This window comes from Mizuhopecten yessoensis, unplaced genomic scaffold (assembly GCF_002113885.1).
Source record: "Mizuhopecten yessoensis strain PY_sf001 unplaced genomic scaffold, ASM211388v2 scaffold10687, whole genome shotgun sequence".
Classification (NCBI taxonomy): domain Eukaryota; kingdom Metazoa; phylum Mollusca; class Bivalvia; order Pectinida; family Pectinidae; genus Mizuhopecten; species Mizuhopecten yessoensis.
This window is the reverse complement of record NW_018408671.1, coordinates 153,701-180,041: the sequence shown is the minus strand read 5'-3', so window position 1 is coordinate 180,041 and position 26,341 is coordinate 153,701. Positions and strand designations below refer to the sequence as shown.

General features: G+C 37.6%; 2 protein-coding genes across 7 annotated transcripts; one reads left to right on the top strand and one right to left on the bottom strand.

Moving 5' to 3' along the window:
- Nucleotides 1–1,142: 1,142 nt before the first annotated feature.
- Nucleotides 1,143–17,594, bottom strand: LOC110461833 (heat shock 70 kDa protein 12B-like). Of its 3 annotated transcripts, none has more exons than XM_021515522.1 (5): nucleotides 17,509–17,594; nucleotides 16,511–16,844; nucleotides 15,701–15,919; nucleotides 5,528–5,690; nucleotides 1,143–3,724 (listed from the first exon to the last, which is right to left on the bottom strand). In XM_021515522.1, exons 2-5 carry the CDS (start codon nucleotides 16,826–16,828, stop codon nucleotides 2,664–2,666), a joined length of 1,761 nt encoding a protein of 586 aa, XP_021371197.1. In that variant the 5' UTR covers nucleotides 16,829–16,844; nucleotides 17,509–17,594; the 3' UTR covers nucleotides 1,143–2,663. The 3 variants fall into 3 exon arrangements, with proteins under 3 accessions (XP_021371197.1, XP_021371195.1, XP_021371196.1); XM_021515520.1 differs by lacking the exon at nucleotides 17,509–17,594 and adding an exon at nucleotides 17,367–17,494; XM_021515521.1 differs by lacking the exon at nucleotides 17,509–17,594 and adding an exon at nucleotides 17,372–17,494.
- LOC110461834 lies at nucleotides 17,502–26,333 on the top strand. 4 transcript variants are annotated; one of them, XM_021515526.1, is made up of 8 exons: nucleotides 17,532–17,613; nucleotides 17,769–17,835; nucleotides 20,066–20,576; nucleotides 21,051–21,160; nucleotides 21,769–22,000; nucleotides 23,693–23,767; nucleotides 24,052–24,147; nucleotides 24,500–26,333. In XM_021515526.1, exons 3-8 carry the CDS (start codon nucleotides 20,067–20,069, stop codon nucleotides 24,845–24,847), a joined length of 1,371 nt encoding a protein of 456 aa, XP_021371201.1. In that variant the 5' UTR covers nucleotides 17,532–17,613; nucleotides 17,769–17,835; nucleotide 20,066; the 3' UTR covers nucleotides 24,848–26,333. The 4 variants fall into 4 exon arrangements, with proteins under 4 accessions (XP_021371199.1, XP_021371201.1, XP_021371202.1 ...); XM_021515524.1 differs by lacking the exon at nucleotides 17,769–17,835 and having other exon boundaries at nucleotides 17,502–17,589; XM_021515527.1 differs by lacking the exon at nucleotides 17,769–17,835 and having other exon boundaries at nucleotides 17,538–17,613.
- Nucleotides 26,334–26,341: the final 8 nt, after the last annotated feature.

The following is a 26,341-nucleotide window of genomic DNA, read 5'->3' as shown; positions in this document are numbered from 1 at the left end:
TATTAACATAGACATATAACAAATATAAAACGTTAAACAATAGATACAAAAAAACACCTCAGAATGAAGACAGCAATTAGTTAAAAACGCTGATATTATCGAACAATACTCCACTATATAAAATATTCAAACGTGTGATGGTAGAGAATATTTCGAGTAAATAAAGGAACAAACGTTTTGAAGCACAAATAAAACTTACATATAAGCTCATGTCTCTAATGGATACAACACTGATGATGCGTTAAGTGGCTAAGGTAGTTTGGGCTGTCACACTCCCCATCAGAAACTGACATTTTACTCATTGTTGTCGTGATGGTAATTATTATAACAGAAATAAATATTCTATCAAAATAGTGAACCATTAAGTCATACTAAATACCAGAACATTTGATACACATCTGTTAAGAATTCATGGTATTATATTTGAACCGATATACGTCTGTTAAAGAGGATAGTTAAAGTTCGATAGTTCCATGTTAATTTCTAGAATAGTGATTGGATGCGGTCCTGGGTTTAGCATATTCCCATCTGTCTTTGTCTACAGGAAACAGTAACTAGGCCTTATTGTAATGCGATGTGTTTTGGTACACTCTTGTGGGGTTTCTAAAGTCAATCTGACGGGAATGGCTGACGTTAGTTTCGCTTTGCGTTGTCCTCTCCAAAATTGAGAACTCTGGGATAAACTGAAGTCCTTCATGGAGATATAGTGCATAGGGAGTCACGGAATACCATGCTTTTAGGATATTTGGCCAGTAGCATGCAGGGATGATAAAACATTAAACAACTGTATCTGAATAACAGAGAATAGTACGATAACAATAGTTGGCTAGTATCATTCAATGGCCGGTGTCTCGACTCTAAACTGCTAAAACAACTTACTAAGCCACACTGTTCCGTGTAAGTAAAGTCAGCTATCAGAAAATACCGAGGCATTTCGCCAAATAGCACTCTAATCCTACAGGCAGTCGGGGAGAGGGGTAATATGTTACCCATTCCACCCCTTTGTGGATATGCACTCTTTACTTGACGAAGGAAACAGACTTTTTCGAAAGCTTTCATATACGTGTTCAATAACTGTATGTGTTCAACAAAGCAAACTAAGCATGCATTGCTTGTCATAAAATGAAACAAACAAATCCTCAATCAGCTACATGTATTTTTATTCTTATATTTTGTCAATAAGAAAACACTTGGAACAACAACAACAACACTACTTTGATTAGTATATTTTCACACATTCACACATATATTTAGAAAAAATATAAGAAAAATAGATAAATGAATACAAAAATAAAACAAAAATGTTATCCAGAATCAAGACAGCAATACATGTTAAGATAGAAATGGGTTGCCGCTGATATTTTACAGAACTCCACTATATAAAACATTAAAATGAGTTATGTCAGAGAGGATTTAGAATTAAGGAACAAATGTTTTGCAGCACAAACACAACTGTTCCATATAAACTGTATGTATAACACAAAGATACAACGCTGATAATGCGTTAAGGGGCTATGTTACTGTAGTCGGGGCTGTCGCACTCTCCATCAGAAACATATACTCCTTGTTGTCATGATGGTGATGGTCATAATAGAAATAAATGTTCTAACAAAACTGAAAACCATTAATTATATAAGTCATACTTAATAACAGAACATTTGATACACATCTGTTAACAAACAAGCGTCTTAAAAAGTACATAATCATTGCATACATGGTGATATATACGAACTGATAAACGTCTGTTAAAGAGGATAGTTAAAGTTCGATAGTTCTATGTTAACTTCTAGAATAGTGATTGGATGCGGTCCTCGGTTTAGCATATTCCCATCTGTTGATGGGATCTGTATACAGGAGACAGTAATATTAGGACCTTATTGCAATGCGAAGTGTTTCGGCATGCTCTTGTGGCGTTTCTCAAGTCAATCTGAGTTTAATGGCACCCGCTCTGCGTTGTCTTCTGTACTAGAAATATTGCGACTCGAGGATAAACTGAAGACCTTTATCGAGAGATATTACATTGAAGGTCACGTATATTACGTTATTTCAATAAAAAATGAAAACATTCAATGACAAGGTATCTAGACGAAACATTATTGACAGAAGCACTTTCTGGACAAATTACATAAATGCAAATACTTTTTCAAACTACAATAAAATATTTGCAATACATGCCTTAGGATCCCTCGAGGTATGGTATAACTTCCCCCGAAGTTCTCCTTAATAGACGTAGTTTTCTTGTGTTGTATTGTTATATACATAGTGTACGTAATTGTACCTTTTTATATACAGACGGTCATGGTTCGGTTCCCGACATCTACAAGTGGAATTCCAGATTTATTATTTGTTTTCAGAATTGTTTCTCCCTAGAGAAGTCTCAAATCTGTGGGTTCTCTATCTCGATGGGCGTATTTAGCATTGGTGTAAATGTTTACGAGAGTACATTTATGACGGCCAAGTTGGCCAAACACTGGCAGACAGCGAATTACATCATCATGGACTGATTCACGTCTGCAACTATTTCAAACACGACGTTTATGTTGATTTAAGGGATTGTTACATATCTGTGATCCCATCGAAGTTTGTCAGAGTTACACTCAAATTACTAGATGCTATCTACAAACTATCTGGGTTTAATTCCCCCAATGTTCCTTATTGCTCATTCACTCCAAAAAATCGAAGGTCGTTGAGAAAGAATCTGTCTTATTTTTCGCATCACACGCACTCACTGTAAACTCGGCGCTACCGAAATCCATGTCTACCTCAAGGTCCGTATCCGGTTTCCAGCCAGCTTCCGGTGGACGGACAGTGATGCTTCCAATCTTTGTACATCCTTCATCAGTCACCATGATAGGATTGGGCTCAGTAGACGCGAAGATCTCTATGACAACGGGCGCGGTCAAACTGGTGATACCAAAACTCTGTTTGACGGTTTGCCCTATTCCGGCATTTTCACCAATTCCTATGAATTTTCCAAAGACATTTTTGCAATAAAACTTCCCATTGTTCTCCGATTTTTGACTCTCAGGGTGGATACCTGGTTTAAAAGTGGCCTTTGCTGCTATTCCATAAGTAAATTTACAAACCCGTGATGAGATGGATGTTGGGCAATGTCCATAGAGAACGGCGCCTTTCACAACAGCCAACCCCGCATCCTGTGGTACGATCACGCGCATCCCCGGAAATGCCTTTCGAAGAGATTGCACGATTATGGCAGATTCTGAGAATCCTCCCACCATAATGATGGCGTCAAGATGGCCGTTTATTTCCGGCCTTTTTAGAATGTCCTCCACGTGACCTTTGATACTTTCTGTACAGTCGGTAAAACACCCGCAGAATAAATCGACATCTATAAGCATTTTGTCTCTTTTGAATGTGATTTTTCCGTTGTGGATTGATTCCTTAATGGCATCATCTCGGGATTTGTCGGTCATATCTTCGTAAGTTGTCGGGAGCGCTATGGGAACTTTCATTACCACAGGTTTACGAGCAGAATCGACCACAGTTCTCTTCCGAAGTTCTAACTCTCTTTCAAAATCTAAAAGATCCGGTCGGTTATCTCGACAGAAGGCATCGAAACATGTTTCCGTGACAACGTTCTTGAGCAGGGCTTGAAAGGCTTGATCGACTCTCGTTCCTCCCCAAGCACCCCCACTGGCCTTGAACAGCTCTTTTAGTGTGTCATCCCCTGTCACCTGGTGTACTGTGACGTCAACGGTACCCCCTGCGAGGATAGACAGCATATTATAAGATAGATAACATAGAGGAACCACAAAACAATAAACTGAAATAGGAAAAACAACACTAACACACAAGGACAGAATCAGAACTCCAAATCGACACAAAAGACGCCAACAAGAACCTACGAGCCACCAACACAAAAGGGAAGACATCACGAACCCTTACTAAATACCGGAGGCCAAACAAGATGTTCCGGAATAGATTGATTCACAACGAGTGACACCCACCAATAAGTCTGCCGTTAAATCCAGGAGAATATGTGGGTCACCAATGCTCTGAGACTCAAGAGAGTAACAACGATTTCTCACCACGAATGAGGGTATCGGCATAATGCCCTGGTCCTGTATTCATGGAAACCGTTCTCGTGCTCAACCATTAATTCTGTGCTCAAACCATCTTTTTAGTTTCCTTTAAAACATGTAAAACGATCAAAGAGTCAAATGTAAACACTGAACACAGTTTTCAGGCTTAAGTCTATTCAATGTTTTTCTAAATCGTTTGCAAAGTAAGTGATGTATATATGTATAGCGACACTTTAGTGTTTCGTTAGTTAACTGATGTATATATGTATAGCGACACTTTAGTGTTTCGTTAGTTAACTGATGTATGTATGTATAGTGATACTTAAGTGTTTCGTTAGTTAACTGATGTATATATGTATACGGGTTGTTTTTGTTCCATTGTTGCTTTTGTGGCAAGATGAACATTCTCGAAATTACATTGAACACTTGGCCTTTTTTTCTTTTCTTTTTCCGAAACTGCGAAGCTGAATTCATGTTTTTCGAGCATTCAAAAGTCCTTTTTTTGTGTTCAACATGTATCTACGTATACAAGTTTGAAGCTTTAGATAAAACAGAAGTTTATTAATGTATGTAGTAGTCTATGTAATACATTGAGGATGAAGCAACGACAACCATCAAATAACTAAAACACCAGTTCATTAATTCGACACCATCATTGTAGGGCAGTACTATCAACGTGAGATAATGGTGGTTGTTATGAAAGATTCGATACTGTTTATGCAAACAGGTGACATTAACAGTTGAAAGTTTAATCTGTTGACACATGTACACTACAGAATAACGTCACAAACACCAACAATCTGGCACATTCTGAAAAAGTGTATTTTAGCGAGAGTAAGGTAGTCAATGGCTTCATTTAAGGATCCCTGTCAATGTGACTTTTTATATTAATAAATACCTCTGCTTGATTTCCCTTTGGATATTGGTGGTACGGGAATCCTTACGTAGAACACGTTTTTAATTTTTGTCTCGCCGCCACGAAGCAGCGGAAGTGAGACTCACGAAGCAGCGGAAGTGAGACTCACGAAGCAGCGGAAGTGAGACTCAGGAAGCAGCAGAAGTGAGACTCACGAAGCAGTCGGAAGTGAGACTCAGGTTTTGCTTTTTCGGCGGCGACGGCGGCAATGACGGCGTCAACATTAATTTTTTTCGTGTAAGTTAGTTTCTCTGAAAGGATAAGAGCTAGACCAACCAAACTTGGACCATAGATGTATCATCTTAGGTAGTACATCCCAACCCATGCATCAAATGCTTGATGCTGCCTACCTTTCACGGTCCATTGACTGTGTCAGCATCTCCAACAACTTTCAGTTTTTGCGTTTAAGTTAGTTTCTCTGAAGCTTTAAGTGCTACATCAACCAAACTTGACATGCGCATTGATTGTCAAAGCGGGGCACAGTCGAGACATATCAATCCGAATGGCATGTTTTCCATGGCCATGACTAACAAGGTTCTACCACCTACAGGAACGCCTTTATACCTACCTCCCAAATCTAAAACCATGTAGCTCATCCCTTCCTGGAACGGAATTATAGAAGTCTCCCCTGGGTTTCCGGTGTCCATCCGGTCTACAGGAATATGTTTACAGTAGAGTGACGCAGCTTCCGGTTCCAGAGCAAGGACAAGATTCCTCGATAATATTCCCGCCTATTGTGTCGAAAATAAGAAATCGAGTCTTATAAACACACTCAGTGATTTGGCGATATATATATATATATAGAATGGGCAAAAATTAAAATTAAAAAAAATATAAAGGGGTATACCCTAAAATCTCGGCTTTCTTTAAGAAGGAATCTCGGGATAACTGCGTGTATGTCTTATTGTTATGGAAGTTTTACTTTCAAAGAAAGCATCAATTTGTAAGGTCCACCATCTTGGAAAGAATATTCGTAGTGGTGGTCAAGTTTCAGGCTAGTTTGTAGTTGTAAGAATGTAAGATAAAGCAAAACGCTATTGACTCCAATACGGGGTACTGTCCTAACCGCCAGATTTGTCGTTAATGCGAATTGCGACCTCTTTAATAATGAAAATACCCAAAGCCATCGAGGAACCCTTTTCACTGCAATCATATATTCTGTTTTAATCTTTATTAAGGCACCAGTGATTACCACACTACACATTATTTTGAAAGGTTTGTGGAAGAGTTGAAGGTTTTTAGTTTTGTTTGTAAATAAGTTTGGTGTGCTAGTACGGTGCACCGATATGTGCAGGTGTTCAATTTGATGTAACAATTTTTCTTCAAAGAAAACAAACAACGATTTGCCAGCCATTTTTCTTTAAAACACTGTAAACACACAAAAAGTATTACGGGAGTACTTGAAATAGTAGATATTAGTTTCAAACTCATGTTCATGACATTCTGGACATCGCTGTTAGAGAAAACTTGGATCTGAATATATCTTCAATTAAAGGAAATAATGGTTTAATGTAGATATTTAAAAAAATATATATTTTTAATGTTACTGACATTTTGGACATTATTCACCCCGGTGTATCAGGTACAAATATGACATATTCATTGGCAGCTTTTTTTGAGAGGAAAAATTGCATCATGTTGAAGGCAGCTAACTCTCTTAATTTCGAAGCCGTCCCATTATCAAATCAGGCTTATTTTTAAAATTTCAGGGTTTGTATTGATGCGCTGTTAATTTTGGCGGAACTAGGTTTCATCACCAAGACTATATTGTAAACGTACGTACGGAAAACAACCTATATACGATACTTTCTTCATCTATGCTGATAATGTTAAATAGACAAAACATGACTACAGACTCTGAAACATTTAAGACTAATGTTTACTTAATTCAAAACAAGAACTGTCCTCGATATTGTAACTTCACAAGTGTATAGGAGGTATTGTTTAGCAGCACGTGTGAATGTTGTTGTTTTGATTTACTATATACAGACAGCAACACGTTTCAACCAACACCAAACGTCTTTCATCATTTCAATTTTTGTGAAAGTTGATTTTATATTATCGATAAACTAACCAATTGTATCATGGGGTATTAAATATAACTGTACTATGCGTAAAAAAGGTTCTATGGCTGGAGTGTTTTGTTAATGTTTTATGGCTGGAGTGTTCTGTAAATGTTCTATGGCTGGACTGTTCTGTAAACGTTCTATGGCTGGAGTGTTCTGTAAAGGTTCTATGACTGGAGTGTTCTGTAAATGTTCTATGGCTGGAGTGTTTTGTAAAGGTTCTATGACTGGAGTGTTTTGTAAAGGTTCTATGGCTGGAGTGTTCTGTAATTGTTCTATGGCTGGAGTGTTCTGTAAAGGTTTTATGGCTGGAGTGTTCTGTAATTGTTCTATGGCTGGAGTGTTCTGTTAATGGTTTATGACTGGAGTGTTTTGTTATTGTTCTATGACTGGAGTGTTCTGTAAAGGTTCTGTGACTGGAGGGTTCTGTAAATGTTTTATGGCTGGAGTGTTCTGTAATTGTTCTATGGCTGGAGTGTTCTGTTAACGTTCTATGTCTTCTGTAAAGGTTCTATGGCTGGAGTGTTCTGTTAAAGTTCTATGGCTGGGGGGTTTTGTAAAGGGTCTATGACTGGGGGGGTTTGTAAAGGGTCTATGACTGGGGGGGTTTGTAAAGGGTCTATGACTGGGGGGGTTTGTAAAGGGTCTATGACTGGGGGGGTTTGTAAAGGGTCTATGACTGGGGGGGTTTGTAAAGGGTCTATGGCTGGAGGGTTCTGTAAAGGGTCTGTGACTGGAGTGTTCTGTAAATGTTTTATGGCTGGAGGGTTCTGTAAAGGTTTTGTGTCTGGGGGGTTCTGTAAATGTTCTATGACTGGATATTTTGTTAATGTGCTATGACTGGAGTGTTTTGTTATTGTTCTATGACTGGAGTGTTCTGCAAAGGTTCTATGACTGGAGTGGTTTTTAAAGGTTCTATGACTGGAGTGGTTTTTAAAGGTTCTATGACTGGAGTGGTTTTTAAAGGTTCTATGACTGGAGTGTTTTTGTAAATGTTCTATGGCTGGGGTGCTTTGTTAAGGGTCTTTGGCTGGAGGGTTCTGTAAAGGGTCTGTGACTGGAGTGTTCTGTAAATGTTCTATGACTGGATATTTTGTTAATGTGCTATGACTGGAGTGTTTTGTTATTGTTCTATGACTGGAGTGTTCTGTAAAGGTTTTATGGCTGGAGTGTTCTGTAAACGTTCTATGACTGGAGTGTTCTGTAAAGGTTTTATGGCTGGAGTGTTCTGTAAAGGTTCTATGGCTGGGGGGTTTTGTAAAGGGTCTATGACTGGGGGGGTTTGTAAAGGGTCTATGACTGGGGGGGTTTGTAAAGGGTCTATGGCTGGAGGGTTCTGTTAAGGTTCTGTGACTGGAGTGTTCTGTAAATGTTCTATGACTGGATATTTTGTTAATGTGCTATGACTGGAGTGTTTTGTTATTGTTCTATGACTGGAGTGTTCTGTAAAGGTTTTATGGCTGGAGTGTTCTGTAATTGTTCTATGGCTGGAGTGTTCTGTAATTGTTCTATGGCTGGAGTGTTCTGTAAACGTTCTATGACTGGGGTGTTCTGTAAAGGATCTATGGCTGGAGTGTTCTGTCAATGTTCTATGGCTGGAGTGGTCTGTAAATGTTCTATGGCTGGGGGGGTTTGTAAAGGGTCTATGGCTGGAGGGTTCTGTTAAGGTTCTGTGACTGGAGTGTTCTGTAAATATTCTATGGCTGGAGTGTTCTGTCAATGTTCTATGGCTGGAGTGGTCTGTAAATGTTCTATGGCTGGGGGGTTCTGTAAAGGGTCTATGACTGGGGGGGTTTGTAAAGGGTCTATGACTGGGGGGGTTTGTAAAGGGTCTATGACTGGGGGGGTTTGTAAAGGGTCTATGGCTGGAGGGTTCTGTAAAGGTTTTGTGTCTGGGGGGTTCTGTAAATGTTCTATGGCGGGAGTGTTTTGTAAAGGTTCTATAACTGGAGTGTTTTGTAAAGGTTCTATAACTGGAGTGTTTTGTAAAGGTTCTATGGCTGGGGTGGTTTGTTAATTTTCTATGACTGGAGGGTTTTGTTAATGTTCTATGGTTGATGTGTTTTGTAAACGTTCTATGGCTGAATATTTTGTTAAGGTTCTAAGGCTGGACTGTTCTGTAAAGATTCTATGGCTGGAGTGTTTTGTAAAAGTTCTATGGCTGAATATTTTGTTAAGGTTCTAAGGCTGGACTGTTCTGTAAAGGTTCTCTGGCTGGAGTGTTTTGTTAATTTTCTATGACTGGAGTGGTTTGTTAATGTTCTATGGTTGATGTGTTTTGTAAACGTTCTATGGCTGAATATTTTGTTAGGGTTCTAAGGCTGGACTGTTCTGTAAATGTTCTATGGGTGGAGTGTTCTGTAATGTTCTGTAAATGTTCTATGGTTGGTGTGTTTTGTAAACGTTCTATGGGTGAATATTTTGTTATGGTTCTAAGGCTGGACTGTTCTGTAAAGGTTCTATGGCTGGAGTGTTTTGTTAATTTTCTATGACTGGAGTGTTTTGTTAATGTTCTATGGTTGGTGTGTTTTGTAAACGTTCTATGGCTGTATTATGTTGTGGTTCTATGGCTGGAGTGTTCTGTAAATGTTCTATCGCTGGAGTGTTTTGTTAAGGTTCTTTGGCTGGAGTGTTTTTTAAACGTTCTATGGCTGAATATTTTGTTATGGTTCTAAGGCTGGACTGTTCTGTAAAGGTTCTATGACTGGAGTTTTCTTTAAATGTTTTATGACTGGAATATTATGTCAATGTTCTATGGCTCGGATGTTCTGAATAATCTCTAATGCCGAGTGTTCTGTGAGGGTTCTATGAGTGGAGTGTTCTGTAAAGGTTCTATGACTGGAGTTTTCTTTAAATGTTTTATGACTGGAATATTATGTCAATGTTCTATGGCTCGGGTGTTTTGAATAATCTCTAATGCCGAGGGTTCTGTGAGGGTTCTATGAGTGGAGGGTTCTGTAAAGGTTCTATGACTGGAGTTTGCTTTAAATGTTTTATGACTGGAATAGTATGTCAATGTTCTATGGCTCGGATGTTCTGAATAATCTCTAATGCCCGAGTGTTCTGTGAGAGTTCTATGACTGCTAGGTTTGTTAAGGTTTCTATAGAATGAGTGACATTGAGTGTCTTGGAAAGTTTTAAAGTTCCAGGACAGGGACTGGAGTGTTCTGTAAATGTTCTATGGCTGGGGGGTTCTGTAAATGGTCTATGGGTGGAGGGTTCTGTAAATGTTCTATGGCTGGATTGTTCTGTAAATGTTCTATGGTTGGTGTGTTTTGTAAACGTTCTATGGCTGGATATTTTGTTAAGATTCTATGGCTGGAGTGTACGTAAACGTTCTATGGTTGGAGTGTTCTGTAAAGGTTCTATGGCTGGAGTGTTCTGTAAATGTTCTATGGGTGGGGGGGTTTGTAAATGTTCTATGGCTGGGGGGTTTTGTAAATGTTTTATGGGTGGGGGGTTCTGTAAATGTTCTATGGCTGGGGTGTTCTGTAAAGGTTCTATGACTATAGTGTTCTGTAAATGTTCTATGGCTGGAGTGTTTTGTAAATGTTCTCTGGCTGGAGTGTTTTGTTAATGTTCTATGGTTGGTGTGTTTTGTAAACGTTCTATGGCTGGATATTTTGTTAAGGTTCTATGGCTGGAGTGTTCTGTAAAGGTTCTATGGCTGGAGTGTTTTGTTGATGTTCTATGACTGGAGTGTTTTGTCAATGTTCTATGGTTGGTGTGGTTTGTAAACGTTCTATGGCTGAATATTTTGTTAAGATTCTATGGCTGGAGTGTTCTGTAAACGTTCTATGGCTGGAGGGTTTTGTTAATGTTCTTTTGCTGGAGTGTTTTGTTAATGTTCTATGGCTGGAGTGTTTTGTTAATGTTCTATGGCTGGATTGTTCTGTAAATGTTCTAAGGTTGGAGTTTTCTTTAAATGTTTTATGACACGAGTGTTCTGTAAACGTTCTATGACTGGAGTGTTCTGTAAATGTTCTATGGCTGGGGTGTTTTGTTAATGTTCTATGGTTGGTGTGTTTTGTAAACGTTCTATGGCTGGATATTTTGTTAAGATTCTATGGCTGGAGTGTTCTGTTAACGTTCTATGTCTGGAGTGTTTTGTTAATGTTCTATGGCTGGAGTGTTTTGTTGATGTTCTATGGTTGGAGTGTTCTGTAAATGTTCTATGGCTGGATTGTTCTGTAAATGTTCTATGGCTGGAGTGTTCTGTAAATGTTCTATGGCTTGATTGTTCTGTAAACGTTCTATGGCTGGAGTGTTCTGTTAATGTTCTATGACTGGAGTGTTTTTGTAAATGTTCTATGGCTGGAGTGTTCTGTAAATGTTTTATGGCTGGAGTGTTCTGTACATGTTCTATGACTAGAGTGTTATGTAAATGTTCTATGGCTGGAGTGTTCTGTAAATGTTCTATGGTTGGTGTGTTTTGTAAATGTTCTATGGCTGGGGTGTTTTGTAAATGTTCTATGGCTGGATTGTTCTGTAAATGTTCTATGGGTGAAGTGTTTTGTTAATGTTCTATGGCTGGGGTGTTCTGTAAATGTTTTATGACTGGAGTGTTCTGTACATGTTCTATGACTAGAGTGTTATGTAAATGTTCTATGGCTGGATTGTTCTGTAAATGTTCTATGGTTGGTGTGTTTTGTAAACGTTCTATGGCTGGATATTTTGTTAATGTTCTATTTGTGGAGTGTTCTGTAAAGGTTCTATGACTGGAGTGTTCTGTAAATGTTCTATGGCTGGAGTGTTCTGTAAAGGTTCTATGACTGGAGTGTTTTGTAAAGGTTCTAAGGTGTTCTGTAAACATTTTATGACTGGAGTGTTCTGTAAAGGTTCTATGACTGGAGTGTTCTGTAAATGTTCTATGGCTGGAGTGTTCTGTAAATGTTCTATGACTGGAGTGTTCTGTAAATGTTTAATGGCGGGAGTGTTCTGTAAATGTTCTATGACTGGATATTTTTTTAATGTTCTATGGCTGGAGGGTTTTGTGAATGTTCTATGGTTGGTGTGTTTTGTAAACGTTCTATGGCTGGATATTTTGTTAATGTTCTATTTGTGGAGTGTTCTGTAAAGGTTCTATGACTGGAGTGTTCTGTAAATGTTCAATGGCGGGAGTGTTCTGTAAATGTTCTATGACTGGATATTTTTTTAATGTTCTATTGCTGGAGTGTTTTGTTAATGTCCTATGGTTGGTGTGTTTTGTAAACGTTCTATGGCTGGATATTTTGTTAATGTTCTATTTGTGGAGTGTTCTGTAAAGGTTCTATGACTGGAGTGTTCTGTAAATGTTCTATGGCTGGAGTGTTCTGTTAATGTTTTATGATTGGAGTGTTCTGTAAATGTTCCATGACTGGAGTGTTCTGTAAATGTTTTATGGCTGGGGTGTTCTGTAAATGTTCTATGATTGGAGTGTTCTGTAAATGTTCTATGGTTGGAGTGTTCTGTAAATGTTCCATGACTGGAGTGTTCTGTAAATGTTTTATGGCTGGAGGGTTCTGTAAATGTTCTATGACTGGAGTATTCTATAAATGTTCTCTGGCTTGAGTGTTCTGTAAATGTTCTATGACAGGAGTATTCTATAAATGTTCTCTGGCTTGAGTGTTCTGTAAATGTTCTATGACTGGAGTATTCTATAAATGTTCTCTGGCTTGAGTGTTCTGTAAATGTTCTATGACTGGAGTGTTCTGTAAGGGTTCTATGACTGGAGTGTTCTGTAAATGTTCTATGGTTGGTGTGTTTTGTAAATGTTCTATGGCTGGATTTTTCTGTAAATATTCTATGGTCGAAGTGTTCTGTAAAGGTTATATGACTGGAGTGTTCTGTAAAGGTTCTCTGACTGGAGTGTTCTGTAAAGGTTCTATGGCTGGAGGGTTCTGTAAACATTCTATGACTGGGGTGTTCTGTAAAGGATCTATGGCTGGAGTGTTCTGTTAAGGTTCTATGGCTGGAGTGTTCTGTAAATGTTCTATGATTGGAGTGTTCTGTAAATGTTCTATGGCTGGAGTGTTCAGTAAATGTTCTATTGCTGGAGTGTTCTGTAAATGTTCTATGGGTGGAGTGTTCTGTAAATGTTCTATTGCTGGAGTGTTCTGTAAATGTTCTATGGGTGGAGTGTTTTGTTAATGTTCTATGGCTGGAGTGTTTAGTTCAGGTTCTATGGCTGGAGTGTTCTGTAAATGTTCTATGGCTGGAGTTTTCTGTAAATGTTCTATGGCTGGGGGGTTTTGTTAAGGTTCTATTGCTGGGGTGTTCTGTAAAGGTTCTATGGCTGGAGGGTTTTGTTAAGGTTCTATTGCTGGAGGGTTCTGTAAATGTTCTATGACTGGATATTTTGTTAATGTTCTATTGCTGGAGTGTTTTGTTAAGGTTCTATTGCTGGAGGGTTCTGTAAATGTTCTATGTCTTGAGTGTTTTGTTAATGTTCTATGGTTGGTGTGTTTTGTAAACGTTCTATGGCTGGATATTTTGTTAATGTTCTATGTGTGGAGTGTTCTGTAAATGTTCTACGGCTCGAGTGTTCTGTAAATGTTCTATGACTGGGGTGTTCTGTAAAGGATCTATGGCTGGGGTGTTCTGTAAATGTTCTATGACTGGGGTGTTCTGTAAAGGATCTATGGCTGGGGTGTTCTGTAAATGTTCTATGACTGGGGTGTTCTGTAAAGGATCTATGGCTGGGGGGGTCTGTAAAGGTTCTATGGCTGGGGGGGTCTGTAAATGTTCTATGGCTGGGGGTTTCTGTAAATGTTCTATGGCTGGGGGGGTTTGTTAAGGTTCTATTGCTGGAGTGTTCTGGAAAGGTTCTATGGCTGGAGGGTTTTGTTAAGGTTCTATTGCTGGAGTGTTCTGGAAAGGTTCTATGGCTGGAGGGTTTTGTTAATGTTCTATTACTGGAGTGGTTTGTCAATGTTCTATGGTTGGTGTGTTTTGTAAACGTTCTATGGCTGAATATTTTGTTATGGTTCTAAGGCTGGAGTTTTCTTTAAATGTTTTAAGACTGGAGTGTTTTGTTAATGTTCTATGGCTGGGGGGGTTTGTTAAGGTTCTATTGCTGGAGTGTTCTGTAAATGTTCTATGACTGGATAATTTGTTAATGTGCTATGGCTGGAGTGTTTTGTTAATGTTCTATGACTGGAGTGTTCTGTTATGGTTCTATGGCTGGATTGTTCTGTAAATGTTGTAAATGTTCTATGACTGGAGTGTTATGTAAATGTTTTATGGCTGGAGTGTTCTGTATATGTTCTATGGGTGAAGTGTTTTGTTAATGTTCTATGGCTGGAGTGTTCTGTTAATGTTCTATGGCTGGAGTGTTTTGTTAATGTTCTATGGGTGGAGTGTTCTGTAAATGTTCTATGACTGGAGGGTTCTGTAAATGTTCTATGTCTTGAGTGTTTTGTTAATGTTCTATGACTGGGGTGTTTTGTCAATGTTCTATGGTTGGGGTGTTTTGTAAACGTTCTATGGCTGGATATTTTGTTAATGTTCTATGGCTGGAGGGTTTTGTTAATGTTCTATGACTGGGGTGTTTTGTCAATGTTCTATGGTTGGTGTGTTTTGTAAATGTTCTATGGCTGGGGTGTTCTGTAAACATTCTGTGACTGGGGGGTTCTGTAAAGGATCTATGGCTGGGGTGTTCTGTAAATGTTCTATGGCTGGAGTGTTTTGTTAATGTTCTATTGTTGGTGTGTTTTGTAAACGTTTTATGGCTGGAGTGTTTTGTTAATGTTCTATTGTTGGTGTGTTTTGTAAACGTTTTATGGCTGGATATTTTGTTAAGGTTCTATGACTGGAGTGTTCTGTAAATGTTTTATGGCTGGGGTGTTCTGTATATGTTCTATGACTGGATATTTTGTTAATGTTCTATGGCTGGAGTGTTTTGTTAAGGTTCTATTGCTGGAGTGTTCTGTAAAGGTTCTATGGCTGGAGTGTTTTGTTAATGTTCTATGACTGGAGTGTTTTGTCAATGTTCTATGGTTGGTGTGTTTTGTAAACGTTCTATGGCTGAATATTTTGTTATGGTTCTAAGGCTGGAGTTTTCTTTAAATGTTTTAAGACTGGAGTGTTTTGTTAATGTTCTATGGCTGGAGTGTTTTGTTAATGTTCTATTGTTGGTGTGTTTTGTAAATGTTCTATTGTTGGTGTGTTTTGTAAACGTTTTATGGCTGGAGTGTTTTGTTAATGTTCTATGGCTGGAGTGTTTTGTTAATGTTCTATTGTTGGTGTGTTTTGTAAACGTTTTATGGCTGGATATTTTGTTAAGGTTCTATGACTGGAGTGTTCTGTAAAGGTTCTATGGCTGGAGTGTTCTGTAAACGTTCTATGACTGGAGTTTTTTTAAAATGTTTTATGACTGGAATATGATGTCAATGTTCTATGGCTCGGATGTTCTGAATAATCTCTAATGCCCGAGTGTTCTGTGAGGGTTCTATGACTGGAAGGTTTGTTAAAGTTTCTATAGATTGAGTGACATTGAGTGTCTTTGAAAGTGTTAAAGTTCCAGGACTGGGACTGGGGTGTTCTATAAACGATCAGTAGCTTAATTGACTCTTCTGTTTTGGTTATAGGGCTGGGATTCTCTATAAGGTATTTATGGCTGCAGTGTTCTGTACAGGAGTTTTTGCTGCATATACAAAGTGTTGGTCATTATAAAATATTTCCACAACCATATATACCTTGACGGCTGCTTCCCTCATGAACTGCTTAGCTGGTTCGTTCCAAATGGCCGGGATGGTGAGAACAAACCTGATCTCCTCCTCTTTGATGTCAATGCTTCTGTTCTCCAGCGTCGTCATTAGGTTGTCCTTGAGGTAACGGATTGAGTGACAGAAGACATCCAAAGCTGGCATCTCTTTACCACCAATGTCCTTTATCATCACATTTCTGTCCAGCGTCTGTGGAAGATATACAATAACGACTGGTTTTAGTTCAGACGTGTCTGAGGGCATTGCCTCCTTTTGGTCACATTCTATTTTACCTTCGATATACATTGCTTAAATGTAACCCTTATGTATTATTACTTTGCTTTTGTATTTTTTTTCTTTATTTCTTTTTTTTCATACTTACATGGAATAGCCGTAATGAAACAAAAAAACACATTTAGCTGTTAAACATGAAATTCTATTGGATATGAAACTGCTGGGCAATATAACAGTGGTACACCAGCTACAACTGTCTAATAGATATTATGATTTAACGACATATCCAAAATAACAACTGTAATACCAATATGAAGTTGTTCTGTCAGCCAACATTTGTACATTCCGATTACCTGCATGTAATATATTTTGGGTAATGGGTGGTTTAATGGTAAGGCATTTTGTAGGGAATTGGATACACGAATTGGGGTACGAAACAAGGCTTGAAATGACCATACTTTTTTTTTATTATTTTCACGTTTGATAAACTCTATTGCATTGAAATGTCAACACAATCGCCCTGAACGTAACGCATATTGCTATGAATACTTGAAAATAAATAAGTACCAATTTTCCATGGAGTAACATTTTGAATCTTTTGAAGTAGTAGTAGTTGTCTGGATCTTCGTCATCGTTGTCCAGGATACCGATGTAATCTTCCTCAGCTTGGTAACCGAACGAGTTAAATGATTGATCAGCGTTGAGGAGAAGAGTTGTTGGAGTTTTCCAGGAGACCAGTCCGGCACCACCTGCTATCCACGACGTATTTGCAAAGATATTCAAACGATTCAGATCATAGTCGTGTCGGAAGGAAAAGGCATATCCGGAAAACGTAGTCCCAAAATCAATAGCAGCAACGAGGAGGTTGTCTCCTGACGTCATCATTGATAATTCTGTATCCCTTTGAGGAGAAAAAAAACAACAAACAAAAATAATAAAAATATTATCCATTTACTAGAAGGTCTCGACACACATATTACAACAACTAAAAGAGACGTAAATTATATTTATTTGAGATATTATTATTTGCAAATAATTCAAATTTGACACCAGCTTTCGGTTTGTATATATAACACATGGGGAATGGTCGTTCCCTGTAAATTTATACGATGTACATGTATTTATGTTCTTAAATCAACTTTTTATGGAATCTTGTCGAAATAGACCTTAAGCTTTGATTGGTGTTTGGATTGGTTACCTTGATTAAATGTAAGGAACGTTTGTTGGAAATTTGCCAAACATCTAGTCTTAAAAAGGTATAATGTGTTGCACCAGTTAGTAAATACAATGTGTGCATTACCTCTATAAAGAAACCCTCCAAAAATGGAAACTGAAGCAGGGGCAAGTTTGGATTAGTGTCCAAAACATACGGTTTAAAATTGAAATGACACTGCACACTCATGCATATCAATCAATAACTTACCCCACCTTGCTATTGCATAAGTCTACACCAGGCTGGTGACCCTTGCTAAACTTGTGCAGTCACGAATACAGAAAGGCTTGTGTAAACTGGTTCCCTGTAATTTATCGCGTTTCCACGAATTAGTTCCTTATTTGTGTCTTACCTGCGTCACACACCTGTATGTGTGTGTGTGTAAATGGGCCGCCTACTTGTTATCCGGTAGGGTGGAATATCAGTAGAACAGGTATGCTACTATATGTGTGTATAGGTAAGGTCCAAGATTTTTTAAATTTATGAAATAAAATATCTGGGTCAACAACCGACATTATGCTAAGAATAAATCACCTACTTAAGATACCTGTTTGCTTGGTGTTATCACCCACCTTCAGACGACATAGGGAAACTTGTCAAGTTTTGTTTCAGATTTCTACCACAATTTCTACGGATTGGGTGATAATTTGTGATAGCGTATGGATTCACGAAGCAATTGGTAACGTATCATGTGTGCTAGAATTGTTTATTGTCTTGGTATGTTGATAATTATACTTCTACTTTCGGTTTATATTAACTTAATGTTGTATACAGATCTATTATACAGTTTCGTGTTAATTTATATTTCGTGTGCTAAACACCATGTAGGGTTACTAACAAGTCATACCGACCATATAACATTGAAAAAGTGTGTCTCTTGTACGTTTTACATTGTCACGCCCATCTTAATTATTCCTTCGCAGCCTAAACCGTGAAATAAACAAAAATGTCGATCACTCAAATTGTCTTAAATTGATTGATTATAGAGTTCCCACAACTCTCAGTATCTCATTCCTAATATTTCATTTTGAAATTCTGATAATACAACTAACCAGAGTCAGATAAACAAAAGTCACTGGTTGTTGAAGCGCTATATAAAAATAGAATTATCTCCCTTGTTCAGGTAACAGCACTCTATCCTGGTCGTATACTAGTTTCACAAAAATGTAGGTCCATCAAATCGATCGATCTCCAGTAGCCGCTCTACAAAACATTTATATGTTAATAGTTTGATATCAAAATATCAGTTACAATAATATGATATAAACTAGCTGGGTTGTCAAACCGGACGAATTTGAGTAGCCGGTTACTCTGATGTCTATCAATCGGGTATTCTTTATGATTGTATAGCGTTACTCCCTTAAAAGCTAGTTCTAATTCACAACTTTTACATTATGGCTCCCTATTAAAATCTATTCAGTCTTTTTATGATGTGTTCTGTATCTCTTTTGTCAATCCTTACTAGTAAATACAACAACACGCTAACAGGTCAGTCTGAGCGTTGTTTTATTGCCAAAAATATCGACTTTGGTCCCATCGATAGATAATTTATAGGTTTAAGCCAGATAAACATGGGACTCCACATCGAGATGAATGTCCGGTTCGAGGTCTTCTGACCGAGTGGCAGGTTAACCGTTGACAACCGATCGAGTGGCAGGTTAACCGTTGACAACCGATCGAGTGGCAGGTTAACCGTTGACAACCGATCGAGTGGCAGGTTAACCGTTGACAACCGATCGAGTGGCAGGTTAACCGTTGACAACCGATCGAGTGGCAGGTTAACCGTTGACAACCGATCGAGTGGCAGGTTAACCGTTGACAACCGATCGAGTGGCAGGTTAACCGTTGACAACCGATCGAGTGGCAGGTTAACCGTTGACAACCCTAATATAAACAACTAAATCATATTGTTCGTAGATAATCTAGTTATACAATAACCTTGTAGATAATCTAGTTATACAATAACCTTGTAGATAATCTAGTTATAAAATAACCTTGTAGATAATGTATTAAGTCAATATCTTACAGCTCTCACTACATACATTATGTCTGATAATATTATGGAGTCCAGTTCTACAAAGATCTCACATATGGAATTATCACTGCATCTCAATGACGGATGATTTGCAGGCGTCATTAAGAGAGTTTGTTTGTACAAAACAATCAAGAAGCAACGAAGATAACCCAACTTGCTATTATTTTTATTTTTGAATCGATCTTGCCCCTCATATATTTGATGACGATATATTCATTACCATTTGGAAGTCATCCTGTGTGACTGGAATTCGAAATGTAACTTCTTTTAAAGCAGATCCTCGGCAGTGGAAAATATTATTATGTTACACAAACGATGTGGTTTAATTGCGCGTTCGTCATGTCATAAGACCTCAAGTTATTGTAACTAACTGTGATATTATAAAAACCGATCCTTGTTTTCTTAAGTATTTATGGTTTTCGTAACAGATACTGCCACCAAATGTAGCTTTCCTTTGTTGTTACACAGTTGTTACGAAAGCTTATCAGCATCATACTTACGCTACCGCGAGCCTCGCGTGAAGCGCAAGTATGTACTTCCGCATAGTTAAGTGTTCAACTAGCATCGCTTCCTCCCTGTGAGATATTGTCAGTTTGACGTAGTACCATGAAGTACAAGATGGAAATAATACTGTAGCAAAATTACTCAAGATAAACTGGACCATTATCACTGGTTAGCATTAAAACTTTTACTCGTACCAAGTTTACAAAGGCAACAAAACCCCAGGCGAGAACTCTGTTTTCATTCTAATCATTATATAAGCAATATATAACCTGTTTAAAGTTTTGTGAATGTCTTTGTTATGCTTTTGCAGCAGCAAGGTTAGATATGTTACACCATCCTCATGTACAAACGTGCCTCTTGTTTGCTTCAGAATGGGCTCGCGTCCATCGACAGATAAGCACAAACAGGAGGCAACGGGGACTCCCTCTCACAGTGATCAAAATCAGTCACATAAAAAAGGTGCCACATGCACCGCTGATGACATTCACGGAAATAGAGATTTAAATACTAAACCAGAAAAAGAATTGAAAGACAAGATAGATACTGGATCATTCAAAGCAAAGACTACATCTCTCACAGGAAAAGCAGTTAAAATGACAGACACATCTCAAGAAAAACCAGGTGTGCACAAAAGTGTAGTACATGTAGTTGTATCTACTGACCGATCAACGAAGGACCTAAACCACAATTCAGAGGATGATAAAGAGCCTACGGGTCAACCCAGAAAAAACCTGAAAATCGTTTCGAAAATAGATACAACATTAAGAAGACTTGACGATGGAAATTTACAGGACAAACTAAGATTGATGGAATGGCTTCAGAATAAGACGAAAGATCTGAATATGAAAGTGCAGCACAGTCACAAAAATACCAAAGATGTTGTAAGTTGTCTTTCCTTGTACATTATATCCTGTATAATTTCCAAAGTTTTGAGGTTTGTTTTTTAAATCGTTTGACTTTTATAGATTTAGAACATGAAACTGTACCTGTAAAATGTTAGAATGTTGTAGTTTGTTTTGTTTCGTTTTAGACAGTTGACAATAAAAATGCTACAAATGTGTAAAACACAAGGCAGTTCTAAACAGGAAAACACTAAGTGTTTACACCCAAAAAATAATCCACCAAAAATGTGGAAACCGTATAATATTTACATAGCATATTTATAAGTTGCTCTTTTGTATAACACCAGAGTGAGCGACGACAATTCCAGTTGGTTTTTAAAGAATGTTTAACCTTGAATTTAAGTTTGAGTAATTCTTGTTTTCATGGAACGTTTTGTATTTACGGTTAACAATTTTATATAATAAATAACGCTTACATGGTACGCACTTTTGACATATATTCACAACGTACAGACTAACAACGCTGCCGGCGAGGAAGGTGAACAAAATACAGATGGTGACTGGTCGAAAGTTCAGCAGAAAATAAGAGACTACAAATCGGCGAAACAAGAGCTACTCAACGTGTAAGTTGATTGAATTTTGTTCCTGAATTGTTTTATCATGCCGCCAATTTAAATTTGAATAAAGGATAAAAAATAACTTAAACGTCGAATGGACTAAAGTCACTTTCTTTTATTTTTATCGTCGATGTTTACTTCCGTCCGATAGACAACATAAATGATAGAGTATCCGGTGATTGATGATTCGGGATGACTTGAAGTCTTTATATGACCTCAGATGAAGGGCTACCAAGTTTGTTCAAATGAATGACCTTGACTTATATTCAATATCACAGGGGTCAAATATGTTTTAAACCTATAAATGACATCTTCTGAATAACGGTGAGGCCCAGAATGTTGATAACGCTTTTTCTCAAGTATTAAGGTTCAGCTTTATAGTAATACGGCTTTGAATATAATTATGATGTATCGTTTTATTGTTTTATTCCATTGATTAAGTCTGTATGTAATAATTATTATGTCAAATACTTAAGAAATTATCAATTTTTAAATTTAGTTTCATATTAAATTCATTATTATTTATTTATTGTTATTTTATAACTTTAAATATGTATTCCTTTTGTTGTTTGATATTTAAACAATTTAATCAAAGTTCCACGTATCGTCCGCAGAGTCTCAGAAATCGCAGGTGCCCGTCTCAAGAACAACAATCCCGCCATTGCCGATCTCAGTGATAAAAACAGAGCAAGCAAATTGGCGGAGAGATTTTCCGAACTTTACGATAACGAATGGACAGACGTAGTAGAGCAACTCCGATGTACCGATAACGGGAAAAAACAGACTAAAAAAGCTGAGGAAGAGTTGGAAGAAAAGTGCATTCACTTCATGGTTGATCTTGTTAAAGTAAGATTTTTGTATTTATTCGTCCAATCTAACAATATTCACAGAAATATTCTTGATTTAGGTCTCACCCTACATCAGCGATTTAAAACACCGTTTGACCTTTTTTATTTGTTCTAAGCATGTGCATCCATAATCCTTTTTTGAATGATTAAATGGCTTTTCTTTACGCCATGTTGATGATATGTTGATTTTAGCGCCTTTCAAAACGATACATTCAACAAACAGTATACTTTCGAAAACATAAACCTAAATATATATTTATCAAAATATCTAAACATCATCTAATATCTAATAACTGATACACTGCACGAGAGTGTGCTGTTGAAAGGTTTCATTTGTTAATGAAGATATTATATTTCGAGTTTATTTTTATTTTTTCAAGTAAAACATAAATGAAACTATATAAATGTCAATATAGCTTATTCAACTATGTAGCTATAAATCGTGAATTTCAAATTCCCAAGAATACCTTGTTTATAACTGGAACTAACAATGTTTTAATCCAATAACTAATAAGTTCCTGGTCAGAGGTGTCCATCTACATAGACATGTCACAGTTGCCATGGTGACCTGATTACCAACAATGGGAGTTAAGTGTCTACCATCCCTAATGACCCATAAACTTTCCAATATTTGACGGATGTCACAGTTGGTGCAGAAAAACTGTGTTCCTGGAAATTCACCAATTTAATAATTTGCCCTTCACCTGTAAAATCCACACACACCTAGTGTTAATTTAGTCCTTCTCAAGTAATCATTAATATGATATACTGTCATGATAAAGTCGCCCGCATTGCAGAGGGCGAAAAAGGCGAAATTTAAACTGCGGTATACTCCTGGTATACAATACCCTTCCGTAACTTCTGATTTCCTTCTATTGGTTACTGGTGTATCGTTGAGATTCGTGTTGTCATTGCCTTCTATTGTCTACGGGTGTATCGTTGAGATTCGTGTTGTCATTCCCTTCGATTGTGTTCTGGTGTATCGTTGAGATTCGTGCTGTCATTGCCTTCTATTGTCTACTGGTGTATCGTTGAGATTCGTGTTGTTATTGCCTTCTATTGTGTTCTTGTGTATCGTTGAGATTCGTGTTGTCATTGCCTTCTATTGTCTACTGGTGTATCGTTGAGATTCGTGTTGTTATTGCCTTCTATTGTGTTCTTGTGTATCGTTGAAATTCGTGTTGTCATTGCCTTCTATTGTGTACTGGTGTATCGTTGAGATTCGTGTTGTCATTCCCTTCTATTGTGTTCTGGTGTATCGTTGAGATTCGTGTTGTAATTGCCTTCTATTTTCTACTGGTGTATCGTTGAGATTCGTGTTGTTCATCCGTCCTTTTTTTCTTTTTCACATTAAATGCATTCATGTTATAGCATGTTGTGTGCAAGCAATTTGAATGATTTGTCAAATCTGACTTTATGTCTGCATTTTCGCGACACCCGGTGTTGAGGTTGTTCCGGGCCTCGAAACAGGTCCTCAGAATAAGTATGTTGAAACTAATGTTCTCTCAATAAACCCTGGTGACATCTAATATTTCCGTCGTCATGTTGAAATAAAAAAGTTCATGTATTGTTACACTCACTGTGTGTGTAATGAAGTGTACGATACAGCAGACGGGATATACCGTCGTAAATCGACACATGTCCATTGTAATTTTTAATCTACATACCATGTGTTCATTGTGTTTTGCAGGTCACATATGAAAATTGTCAGAAGAAAGCTAAAAGTGATCTTGACAAAATGATAGACATTGTTGTTAAATCAACAGTAAGTATGTATATGCAAACAAAGTTTATATATCTCACTAACAAACTGACGATGATGTTTCCCACTTATTTTTCTATTACATATATCTTTTTAATATATATGATTTTATGACACGAGTTTCTATAAAATATCTAGATGCAAATTTGAGATACTTTTATCGCTTGCTCAACCAACGCATACACAATAAGACATTTTATGAATATCTACACCCTTAAATTCAACGGTTTTGCCTTTGTCCTGAATTTGTGAACATTACGGTACCACGGTTTGTTTTAAATATGCAGACTTCTGCTGCTGCTAACGTTGACGTTTCTAAGAGATGTAAAGACTTCATGAAGCTGCAGATGTCTTCTGGAGAAAGTCTTAAGCCTGTCATAAAGGTAAACTTTTCCTAGCGTGTTTTACAAACTCTCAGTTAATTTCGTTTCAGTGCCAACATTTTATGTTCATGTCATGAACATGAAAGCTGCGTTTTTAACTTTAAATGTGATCGAATGATGAAGTATGAGAGAAGGTCCTCAATAATATGCATACTTACAAATGGAGTGTCGATCCACAAAACTATGTTCAGCACATAATCACCACCTTTTATTTAAACCATTTGAAACTAGCTTTTTGAGGTTTGTTCCTTGTTAATTAGACAGGCTCAGAAATACAATATCTGTTCCCTACATGTATGTGTCTTTAAGCTCCACGACCTGTTTACAATGATGGTACATTTTGTAATTCCAGTTGGTTAGGGGAGAAGTGGATGAATCAGCAGCACTAAAAAACAAATACTCCGACTTCAATAAAGTCCTGGAGGAAAACAGACATTACATTCGCTACCGTGCGAGCTGTGTGGAATTGTGTTGGTATATGTGCCTACAGGACCCTCCTGTTGCTATGATGGCGGACATCACGACAAAGTCTACCAAGGATCACTTCCGGGCCTACACACGTTCTGGAAAGTACCTGGGCTTCGTCGTGTGGCCAGCACTTCTTCTTCACGAAAACGGGCCCTTGTTGTACAAGGGTGTAGCGCAGTACACCAATGCGGAACCAGAACAACTTCCTAAATCCGAGTCTACAAAAATATAAACTTCAGGATATAATGTTTAGTCTTACTATGACGTGTTTTCTTCTTTCTCTTACTGCAGAACAATGACCTGTAAACACTTGTAAGCATCTAAAATATATTCGATGAATGATGTTTGAGTCAATTGATTTACTACTGATTTGATAGAACACTACAAAGCATGCAGCTTACAGCTGAAAGATAATGCGGAATTCTTAGATAAAGCATTTATTTTAAATAAGGGAGATCTATCATTAAGGTAGTATGTAGTCTTATGTGTCTGATATTGTCAAATCTATTTTAAGAGTCCGCCTACTGGAAGCTGCAAAAATGGTCTCTTAACAGCGATGGTTTCGTTAGGGAGTATAAGTAGATATGTAGATGTCCGTCTTGTATATTTTACAGTATTATTGTAAAAGAACAGCTTCTTACTTACATCACGGAGGACATGACCTAAATTGATAGTTAGCTTACATTTAAGTGTAATACAACAGAACATCATACGTATCGGTATGCGAGTTGCAACACCTGTGAATTGAATGATTGAGTTCCTGGTTGACGATATATATATATGTTGAGCTCGATGGCAACTTTTTCCAGCACACTGTAGGCATTCCTACAGGAAAAATATGTGCACCTCTTCTAGCCGATTACTTTATGTTTTCGTACGAAGTTGAGTTTATTGATAAGCTTATCAGGACTAGTTACAAAAACCTAGCCAAGTCCTTCAATTTCACTTTGAGATAAATAGGTGATGTGCCGTCTGTGAATAACAAGAAGTTCATTGACCACATTGATTGTTTATACCAGTCAGAGCTTGAAATCAAGGACACAACGGATTCTTCAACTTCATCCGCTTTCCTCAATCTTTACTCACAGCATGACCAACAGGGACGGCCTACGTCTAAGCTGTACGATACACTTTGTGTGATATGAAGGTCGATGGTTTTGTATTATAATCACTAGAGTGCCTTGTGGCTTTATTGCCACTTCCCGAGTTCTCGATGCGAGGACGTGACATTAGTTAGATTCGACTTGGATTTACATGGCAGGTGTCATTGATGAAGCAAAGGACGCTTACCCTTCCGGAACACTTGGTCTAACGCTTACCCTTCCGGAACACCTGGTCTAATCATCCCTGTACTTTTTCAAGCGTCTCCAGTCGTATTTTATTTGTTAATATTTTTGTATTACACCATTTGATCATTTGATCAGTTTAAGACTCATAAGTGAATCATAAGATAGAAAATGAACGTCTAATATATTCCAAATTAAATGTTAAAAGATAGGATACGATTTGTTTCAATACATTTATTCATAATTTTTGTATTGATTCACTTGACCTCATGTATTCAAGATAAATTATTTACTATAATAAGCATTCGGTTACAAGCTAACTGAGGGGGATATGCATGTCTTATAAACGTAACTACTGTTTGTTTATGTATTTTGATTTTTTATTGTGTTACAGTGTGATATTTTATTTTTTATTGTTTATTGGTGACTGTTTGTCACTG

Bases quoted from the DNA above. Each gene is read 5' to 3' on its own strand.
- LOC110461833 (XM_021515522.1), bottom strand. From the start codon at position 16,828: ATGATGACGTCAGGAGACAACCTCCTCGTTGCTGCTATTGATTTTGGG. The intron at 15,920-16,510 runs GTACTTATTTAT...TATCTTCCACAG, and splicing joins TGTTACTCCATGGAAAATTG to ACGCTGGACAGAAATGTGAT. The intron at 3,725-5,527 runs GTAGGTATAAAG...CTATCCTCGCAG, and splicing joins CATGGTTTTAGATTTGGGAG to GGGGTACCGTTGACGTCACA.
- LOC110461834 (XM_021515524.1), top strand. From the start codon at position 20,067: ATGGGCTCGCGTCCATCGACAGATAAGCACAAACAGGAGGCAACGGGG. The intron at 21,161-21,768 runs GTAAGTTGATTG...TATCGTCCGCAG, and splicing joins AAACAAGAGCTACTCAACGT to AGTCTCAGAAATCGCAGGTG. The intron at 23,768-24,051 runs GTAAGTATGTAT...TTAAATATGCAG, and splicing joins ACATTGTTGTTAAATCAACA to ACTTCTGCTGCTGCTAACGT.